We start from the raw sequence: 10,739 nt of genomic DNA, 5'->3' as shown, positions 1-10,739 counted from the left end.
TTTTTTTTTATTTATAAAGCAAATCACAAAATGAATGAAGAAGCTTAATCTATCATTGGGCCTATGGACTTAACCAAAAAGACTACAAAAATTAAGTCTTGTTCTGTTGCCTATGAGATAATGTAAAGACTCATTACACCACAACATGAAAATGGACAGAAAGGTATACGAGATAAATATTCAAGCTGCTTCTGATTATAATTATAAAAACGCTAGCTGCCATATTGTTCCAATGGCAGTAGCAGTTTACGTCACTGACCTACAGCAAGCATGCAGACTGCGTTTTGACCACTTAAAACCATGTTAGTGGCTTTGAAAGTACTGATGGCAATGTGAACCATGACAACAATTTTTGGCCATCAAATGTAGTTATGCGTTAAGCAGTGAGAGGGTCTCTCAACAAGAAAAGGAAATTCATGGTTGAGGATGGCTCCGACACAAACCAAGTCCACCATTAATCAAGCTTTCATAACATCGAGAGCCATCAAAACATCATAACCACGGCAACCATTCACTAAGCCAAGTTTCTTTCTCATTTTTCCTGATGAGTTGCTCCCGGATAATGGAAAAGTACAATTTTTTACATCAGCTGGCAATGGCCAGAGTAGATAAAAGAAAAAAATACAGTGCATTCTGGAAGCGCATTGGGAACAACCAATGCACATAACATGCATTATTGCAACACAATGGTGTGAAGTGGCCCTTAAAAAGGCTGAACGTCTTACCTGTAAGCACATTTTCCATCTGCTGTCTTTGTTGTAATGGTTACATGAGCCACATGACTTATACTTGCTAATGCCTGTTCATAAAATGAGCAATACAAGTTAAAAACTGTAAACTATAACACTTACTGTAAATACATTAAACAAAAGCCACTTCAGTCACAGCTCCCTTCACATTTCTGCATTCCACTGATTTGGTTTCTACTAGGGATGCACCAATACAGATAATAGTCTGTATTGGTGCATCCCATACTCCGATACTTACCTCTGATACCGGAACATGCGGTCAGGGCGAAATCTCCCTCTGACCGCAGGTGCTGAGGGAGCCGGCTTTCTTTCCTGATTGGTTAGGAAGCCAGGCTGCTTACCAACAAGTGTAGCTGGCTTCCTAGCCAATCAGAAAGCCGGACGGCACGTCATGACTTGCATCCCGGCTTCATGATTGGCTAGGAAGACGGCGTCACTTGTTGCTAAGTAGGGTGGCTTCCTGACCAATCAGGAAGCAGGGAGGCAGGTCATGACTGTTGCAAACAAACCAGCTTCACTTGTTGCTAGGCACCCAGCTTCCTGACCAATCAGGAAGCCGGATGACACCTCATGATTTGTTAGGAAACCAGCCAGGCAGCCTCGGCGAGTGAAGCCGGTGTTCTTTCGCTAGAACACCATCTTCAAAGGCAATCAGGGCGACGGGTCAATATCGATCAGGAAGTCAGGCGACAGTGTCCGACTTCCTGATAATCTGGGCACATGGCACCAGTATTCGGTAGCGGCGAGTACCTGAAAAAAAGTTATTGGTACTTGTACTCGATACTGAAAAACCAGTATCGGTGCATCCGTAGTTTCTACTACAGAATATTGGGGCTTAAGCAGACTGCTAAATGATTGCAGTTTTGGCATGCCATGTGGTATATCAAAGAATACTGATATAGTGGTTCAGTATAGTGGATGCGAGTATTGCTGAGGAGCATTCAAAGCTTACACTGCTTGGATGAGTAAGATATGAGCAGCCCTTTAAGAAAACAAAGACAGGCTAACAGTTGCTCAAAAAAAAAAAGTAAAATATACTGGATGCCTTATACAGTACATTCAAGATGTCTTGGCACATGGTGGGGAGATTGAACGACCCAACCATTTCTTATATAATTTGGGCACGTTATTGTACTCTAAAAGCTGCTTCTTCACTGGGATAATTGTTAGCCTTTGGAAATTATTTGAATGGGTCACTAGGTCATCTGTTTAATCCCCAGGAAAGAGTCCCTATTAGAACTGTCTAGCCCAGACATCAGTCTGGTGGACCAATGTACTTGTAAAGTCTCACAGTAGTACATACTGTAAAGAAGATGACTTATCAAAGTCTCCAGGCGAGTTATCTCCAGGACCCTTTATAGGAGGTGACTTCAGAGTTATATATTTTTGTTAGGCCCTTAGGGGACATGGGAGTGCAGAAACGAAACTCCTCGTGACTGGGTAAATAACCAAAAATTGGGGTGTCTCTTCCTGGGCACAACATGCATGTTGAGAATGAAGCACTGCACAGGGGGTGGGGTCTGAAGTAACACTCATCCAGACAAAACTGGCATTATGGAAGTTGTGTCCACTACATAAGACACAGAAGCAATGACTGGAACCCTCTGAAGCCCAGGTTGTGAGTCGAAGACACAAAACAGCATGATATATGAACGGCCTTTGACAGCTATGGCTGCTGTCAGCCTCTCATTGTTTTGTACGGTTTGATCTGTCACAACCGTCTGCCACCATCTGTCATTCCAGCCATATGAATTTGCTGGATTTCTGCTGCTGTCGGCTCTAATTACAGATGTAAAGGAGGCCTAAGATAAGAAGTTGGTCTTGTGGGTGACCGTGTGTCTGCAGACAGGATGAGTCCCTGCAATAATAAATTCAGAGGCATGCAATATGACTGGGAGGGAGAGAAAATTGGTTTTCAACCAAGCACCAGAGGCAGAAGCAGATGGGGCACAAAAAAGGGTGAGCCTGGAGTTCTGCTTTAAAGGATAATTAAACCCTCAGGTTTTTTGCATATATCTACTGCTAGCAAGCAGTAGATATATGCAAAAAAAAAAAAAGCTTTAAAAAGTGCGAATACTTACCTGTGTCTTCCCCGCGCGCTCCCGTCCGAAAATGTGAAAATTCTCATAGGGGCCGCAAAGCATCTTGGGCGGGCGCATGCGCAGATCACATTTTCGGCCGGGACGCGAGGAGACACACAAGGTAAGTCTATGGACGCGTGCACCCGCATGCAGACACCGTCGGTCAGGAAGTGCCAGCAATCTCAGAGGAGCTGGATCGGAGGGACAGATGAAAAGGACACGAAAGGAGAAGATGGGATTAAGAAACATCATTAAAGGTAAGTGCTTTAATTAACATTGGGGGAGGGGAAAACATTTTTGACTTTGTCACTTTAAGAAAATAGAAATCATGTATGCATATGTTAACACTTACTTCACCACGGAAGCCATAAGTGGCAATACTGGACAAGTCTTCAAATGACTGCAGTTTGCTTGTAGTAAATCTCTCACAAACGATATCCATGTCTCCTTTCTGCAAGAATAAATATTTTTTTTGTAGAGACAAAAATGATCAAAGCCCTTTGCAATGTCTGGGAAAACAGGTCACAACAAATGCCCAGGACAGATAAAACAGACACCCTGATCAGTCCTAAATAATTATTAGGGCTTTACCTATACATGTTGAATTACAAAAAGACAAGCCATCTACAAATGGAAAGGTTCACATTTTCAGCAACCATAGTTTTATTAATAAAACATGTTTTTAAGACTTATATAAATGATAAACAAGTAAAAATGTTATCCTTTTTCAAAACAGCAATGCTAAACTAAATCCCCGCATATCAATAATGATTTGCTTGCAGTACCATTAACCCCTTCGTGACGGGAGACGTACAGTGTATGTCCCGTCACAAAGTGGCTATATGACTGGCCACGTACACTGTACGTGCCGAGTTATATTAGCCTCTGTAATGCTGGTAACTGCTGATTCTCAGCAGTTCCAGTCATTAATTAATGCCTCACTATTGAGACATTCATTAATGAAATAGTTAAGCTTTTTTAAAAGCTTCTTTCTTTCATTAATGAAAGAATGAAGCCTTTACATTCAGATACGGGTTCGCTAAATAGCGATCCCGTATCTGACAGCTGAAGATAGCAGAGAGGTAGCAGTGACTCACCTCTCTGCTATTCGTTTTGACAGCTGGAGAGCCTTGCCCGATGTTAAATGATACATTTCAACCACTAGATACAAAATGTATCTCTTGAGTGAAATGTATCAGTTTTGATCGTCTAGGAACGATCAAAGACCTTTAGTGAGATCTGATTCTGACATGCTGTCAGGATCAGTCTCTAAAGTTATTATTAGCTGTTCCTAAGCTTGGAGCAGCCTGATAATAACTAAAAATTTTAAAAAGTTAATTTATTAAGCAGTCATAGTGATTACTTGATATAAACTGACAAAAAAAAAAAATTATATTTTTTTTTACACTTATTTTTTTTACAAAGTGTACAAAAAATTAGGAAAATAAAACGTTTATATATAAATATATTTGTATACTATAATTATTATTAAAAAAATTCTAAAAATAATAATAATAATCAAAACTTGCTGCTGTGGAAGAATCACACAGCAAAAATGTAAAAAGTGTGTCAGTCATTTAGGAACAGAAACTAAAAACTAGCTCAGTCATGAAGGGGTTAATAAATAAGATAAACACCTTAAAGAAGAACTCCAGGCAAACATTTTCTTAACCCCTGCACTGCAAAGGTTAAGTGCTTGTTTTGGTCTAGGTGCAAAAATAACAAAGTTATGCTCAACTCGGAGCTGGCTGGCTCTTAAGCTGGCCATACACCTATAGATTTTTTATGGTCAGATGGAAAAGGTGCAACACATTCCTCCATCTACACTAAACTGTGTGGATGGAGGAACCTACCACTGGGCCAAGCTTCAGTAACTTGCTAGCCTGCCCCGCTGGCTCTCAAAACACCTGAACAATCTGACTGGATGCAGGCAATGTTCAGTTATTTTGAGAGGTCCACTCCAGCGGTCTAAGGTCCCGTGAGTCATTATGTATAGGACGTGAGGTTGCCGAGGAACAACGATTGCTTCAGCGGAGGAGACAGACTGGAGGGAGTGTTTTAGCAGCCAGCCGGCTATGAGGTTTGGGCAAGTATAACTTTATTTTTGCAGCAAGACCAAAACAAGCACTTAACTCTTACAGTGTGGGGGGGTAGCCCCACTGCAATGGTTAAGAAAATCTATGCCCGAGTTTCTTCTTTAAGACATAGCAGCATTTACATACCTTTTAGTAATGGGCCATTAATCTGCACAGTTGACATTGTTATATGGCTTGCTGCCATTTCTATCTCCATCTCCCTCTTACCTCCATTCTTCTTCCCCCTTTTCTAGAACTCTCATTTTCCATTGCCAACCTAATGCTTCATTTAACAACATTGGCGATGAGAGCAAATGAAAACTGTTAAAGAGACACTGCACTTTCTACAATCACATAGCCAAAGCAGAATATTAATACTTGCAAGTTATCTCTCACAATTACCATACAATCCTTGTATTGTGAAAGTATGTTGTACAATAACTCTTGTTAACTGCTCTGCAAACCCACTCCCTTTGTACTACACAAATTAAAAATATTAGAAATAAAACATATAAATGCAATTTCCATATCTGTTATTCCTACAAAAATGTTGCTGAGCCTTCTAGTACTGGAGGAATCCTAGGAGCCAGGTAGCTCCCACAGCTGGCAATTAACTTTTGAGGTTTTCTCTAGTGGATATCAATGGACCTGGCTCCTAAAAAAATCATGCTGGGGATGCTGAATTCAATAATATTGTGCCCAACCCTATAGGGCAGCCACCAAACAAAGAATAAAAAAAGAAAAAGAAAAAATGAATGACTAAGGAAATATAATAAACACTCAGCTATGATAAACTGCAGTGTCACCGTAGCAGTTGGATTTGTTCTACACCGTGAACGTTTTCCTCTGTTGACAGTCAGTTCTGACAATTGCAGCAGACTTTAGGGAGTATACCTTACAGAAGCCTAACTTAAGAACTGCATTTACTTAATTTAATCATAGAACAAACTGGTTGAGTCATTACAAGAACGTTAGTCACTAAGAAGCATGCCACTAATTGCACTCCTTGGCTTAGAAGTGAAAGGCAGTAGTCATCGAGATGGCAAGAGAGCAGAAACCTACCAACAGGGAATAAAAGACAGCAGAGATTTTAACCATTCTCCAATTCAACACCAAAAAATACAATTGAACTGCTCTAGATTCTGCCTGCTCCAGTTTTGATAAATTACCATTACCCCCATTGTTGCTTGGAGTTGCACTTACTGCCCAAGTCAAGTTTCCTACCATTAGCAGCAACAAAAAGGAGTGGAAGGCTAGAGGCCCATTCAGACCTTTATGTTCTGATGCATTGTGTTAAATGTGCATTAAGGCAGCCCATTCATTTCAATGGGCTACCAACATAGCAGAACGCATAAAACACCTGCGCTATTTTTAGCGATTCAGCAAGCCATAATGCACGGTAGTGAACTGCAGTGTGTGCAATGTGGGTGCCTTTGGGTGCTATTTAATACAAATGGCACCACAATACACCAATGTGCAAAATGTGTGTTATCAGATCATTGAAAACTGGACTGACCATGAGATAAAATAGGAAGATCACCTTTATTTCCATGTCAAAATGATGAGCCGTTCCGATTATATAGATGTCTCGATATAGATGACTAGTGATATGTAAATCTTGGACTTCTTATATAAATCAACCTTGAACCCACTGCAATCCACCTCCCTAGTGGACTTTGAGGCCAGCTATCACAAGTTCAGCCTTTGCAGGAAATATCAAGATTTACATACAAATGCGCCTGCTCTTATTGCTGGGATTTCTTAATAAGCCCCACTGCTTATGCATGATTTGGTTAAAAACGTTGCAGTAGCCTGGGTGTGAGTCAGGTTTTTCTTCAAGGAATTTTATTAAAGGAGAACTATGAGGTGAATGCTTTTCACTCACCTCATAGTTCTAGCCGACCTGTGACAATGAGACTGTTACAGGTCGGCTCAGTAGATCGGGAAGTGAGCGAACACATACCAGCGTTGGCTCACTTCTCGATCCTGTCACTGCAGAGAGCCGTGACAGGGGAGTGACTGGATTCCCCCCTCCCCTGTCCGATCCTCCAGCGCTGACTGGCGGAGCGGACGGGGGAGGGTACAGCTGGCGCTGCCTCTACATTGGCAGAGGTAGCTGTCACTCACGCAGCTGGGCGCGGATCCAGACATAATTGTCGGGATCCGTTTCAGCTGCGGCATCTCAGAATACCGGGAGCTCCAGCTCGCGGTATACTGAGCTTCGGGTGACAGGAGGACGCTAGTTTGTGTCCTCCAGTTACCCTTAGGATAACTATGGGGAAAAGACCTAACCCTATAGTTCTCCATTAACTGGATATAAATATTACAAAGCCTGTTGATGGTATTGGCACGATTACCAATGTATTTATTTATTTTACAAATACATTTTTAACAAGACAAGAACATAAGAAATGTGTTTCACATCATTCTTTTCTTACAAAACTAGAAAGCTTACCCTAATTCCGCTGCCATTGTCCTGAATTTGAATTAATTTCAGCCCACCTTCTTTAACAGTCACTTGAATGCTGGTTGATTTAGCATCTAAGCTGGAACAGAAAAGAGACAGATAAGATACAAATAATAATGTGTTCTAAATTAGAGACCAAATACATTTATCTCATATGTATATTTTCAGTTACTTCCACATCTTTCATAATAATTCAGCACAATTTTTCTGTGTACTTGCTTAGCAAGGAATTGAAAGTTGGAACTTTTGCAATACTGCCACACTGTTGAAAAGTATAGACACATCAGTTTATAATCCTTTTGCAATTGCAACCAGAGCCGGTTTCTTTTACTCTGTGACAGGAGATTAAAGGGAGATCGGTACACGATCTCCCTCTGACCTCCTCTCCAGTCCCCGAATGCAGGAAATTAAGTATATTACATCACTTGCGCATTCTGCTGTCACTCTCCAGCATAAGAAGCTGGGGAGAAGCTGGTAAAGCAGATGTCTGCTTCATCAGCTTCTCTGGGGGTCCCTAGGTGACATTAGGGGTCTTGGAGACCCCTGATGTCTCCATAAAGAAGGCCTATCATGTAAATTGCCTAAAAAAATAATAAAAAAAATTAAAGCATTATTTTTTTTTTTTTTTAAACACTAAAACATTTTTAAGTCCCCCGCCCCCCACATACACACGCAAACATGTGTTGGGTGCGCCTACGTGTGAAAACGACGATTGCGCCTATTGTGCCGCACATGTTACATATCACCGCGAACGCTGGAGTGAGAGTAATAGTTTTAGGGCCATTAATCACTGATAACACTAAACTGATGAGCGATAAAAGCGTTTAAAGAGTCGCCTATGACGGATTTTCGGTGTGGTCGTATTTTGCGGGCACGCGCAATTTTAAGGCTTAACATGTTTGGTGTCTAGTTACCTGACGTGATATATTTTACCCAAAATATGGGTAAGAATAAATGTTTTTTAACATAACGTAGGGAAAAAAAATTCTCTCGGAATTACGATACTTTTTTCATTATATAGTAAAAAATAAAACCCCCCAGTGGTGATGATATACCACCAAAAGAAAGCTCTGTGTCCCCAAAAAATGTGAACATAAATTGCAAGGCTATAGTCCGGTCACAACATGTCCGGTCATGCCGACTGGTGACATTTTTGACTGGCTAGTGATACACCCTAACATTTTTCAAGCCCTGCCTATAGACTATCTGCAGATTTTCTATGGTCAGATGGAAAAAGTGCAACACATTCCTCCATCTACACTAAACTGTGTGGATGGAGGAATCTCCCACTAGGCCAAGCTTCAGTATCTTGCTAGTCAGCCCCACTGGCTCTTAAAATACCTAAACAATGCCTGCATCCAATCAGATTGTTCAGGTATTTTGAGAGCCAGGGGGCCCGAATAGCAAGATACTGAAGCTTGGCCCAGCAGGAGGTTCCTCCATCCACACAGTTAAGTGTAGATGGAGGAATGTGTTGCACTTTTCCCATCTGACCATAGAAAATCTGCAGATAATTGTAAGGTGTATGGCCAGCAACCCTGCTCTTCAAAACTCTGCCCTGCCCAACGCCTGACACTATGCAAATCTTTGCCATGCCCAGTGCCACCTTGCTCTTGAAAACATGAGTTGATTACCTGATAACTCTGTTTCCAGGAATCTTCCAGGACAGCCATCGAGATATAGGCTCCGCCTACCTGCAACAGGAAACACACCAACCACATTAAATAAATAGACTCCTCCTTCCATCCCAAGTCAGTAACCTCTAGGACCGAAGGCTACCCCATGCACAAAAGTATCCCCTCCTTCATCCAACCTCGGATGCCACCTGGATACACACCAAGGGCGGGAACTGGCTGTCCTGGAAGATTCCTGGAAACAGAGTTATCAGGTAATCAACTCATGTTTTCCCCAGTCATCTTCCAGGACAGCCATCTGAGCCAGGACATAGCCCCTGCAAGGGCGAAGAGAAACCGCAGCCCGCCGCGCGAGGCCCACACCTCTACACTGCCGCTTTCTACTACGGGCGGACGGCAACTGGTTAATGTGGTTGGTGTGTTTCCTGTTGCAGGTAGGCGGAGCCTATATCTCGATGGCTGTCCTGGAAGATGGCTGGGGAAAACTCCCCCCAGCCTAAAACCTGTCCTTCTATGGACCAATCAGCTTCTTTTTCTCAGTTCAACTAAGATTTGAAAATAAAAGATAGAAGCTGATTACTTTTACTATGGGCAACTTTTCCAGATACTGTCTTTTCCATTTTTGATACATTTCCTTCCATGTATATTTATGCACCATAGATAATGATCTGTCCCATCTAAATCACACAATATACTGTATATTATACATATATAAAGTGACAGAAGTGCCAGACCTAAAACTGCAGTGTACTGCTGACACCTTTCCTCTCAGGCCTCAGCCCTATAGAAGTCTATGGGGCTGAAATACGCAGGCTCTTGAGCTGCCTAGTATCATTTGTTGGTTAGATACAGGTGGGTCCTTGCCACCTGGCATCCTTGATTGCTAGGATACAGGTGGCTCCAGCTGCCTAGGGTCCCTTGTTTTTAGGACACAGGTGGCTCCAGTGGAGTGCATTTGCCCTGTACGCATGTATACATTAGCACAAACTTTCACATGCGTAGATAGTTTTTTTATTTTGATTTAACTGATCTCAATGCAATACAAGTTTACTGATATTTACACACTGTGTGAATGGGTTCAAAGAACACACTACACCTGCATTCAGAGCCATCCCAAAAAAACCTGTTGATAAAAATTCAGTTTTTGGGGGGGGTTTATGGCTTGTGCATGAGCCCTTACATATACACATGTTGGTTTATGTAGAGCAGGGGTGCCCACAAGGTCGATCGCGATCTACCAGTCGATCTCGTAGCGATCACTGGTAGATCGCCATGTCCTCTCCTCCCGCCGCTTCTCTGGATCCCCGCTGCTCTCCCCAGCAGGGATCCGAGAAGAAGTGAAGGAACCGGCGGCGGGGAAGGGCGGAGGACGGAGCCGCTGTCACAGAACTAATGCAGAGCGGTGAGGAGAGAGACGCTCGGCCAGGATATGACAGCCTGCGCCTCTCTCTCCCCTCACTGCTAGTCCGTTCTGTCACACCGGCTCCGACACCCCCCCGCGGCTGAAGTGCTCTATCACTTCTCGTCGGATCCCCCGCTCCCTCTGCACGGGAGAGCAGGGGGGATGCAGAGGAGAAGCTGAGCCCATTTGTGCGTGGCCGAGCGGCAGAGGATCGGTACATGTCAGTAGTATGTACCAATCCTCTGTGCAGGACAAACACTGGAGCGATCGTCTGATCACTCCAGTGTTTGTAAATAACTGGGGACACATAGTACTATGTGTCCCCAGTTAT

At 42.7% G+C, this 10,739-nt stretch overlaps 1 protein-coding gene across 3 annotated transcripts in view; it reads right to left on the bottom strand.

The window, feature by feature from the left end:
• The window catches only part of MLH1 (mutL homolog 1), a 42,395-nt gene that overhangs the window by 30,345 nt on the left and 1,311 nt on the right, over positions 1-10,739 (bottom strand). For all 3 annotated transcript variants that reach the window (XM_018557799.1, XM_018557800.1, XM_018557801.1), the window contains exons 2-4: positions 7,361-7,451; positions 3,183-3,281; positions 726-799 (exon numbers count right to left, since the gene is read on the bottom strand). In XM_018557799.1, coding sequence (XP_018413301.1) covers positions 726-799; positions 3,183-3,281; positions 7,361-7,451 — 264 coding nt within the window. The remainder of the gene's footprint in view (positions 1-725; positions 800-3,182; positions 3,282-7,360; positions 7,452-10,739) is intronic.

Source organism: Nanorana parkeri, unplaced genomic scaffold (assembly GCF_000935625.1).
Source record: "Nanorana parkeri isolate BGI_ZX_2015 unplaced genomic scaffold, ASM93562v1 scaffold304, whole genome shotgun sequence".
NCBI lineage: Eukaryota > Metazoa > Chordata > Amphibia > Anura > Dicroglossidae > Nanorana > Nanorana parkeri.
The sequence above is the reverse complement of the archived record's forward strand: the minus strand, read 5'-3'. Positions and strand labels throughout refer to the sequence as shown.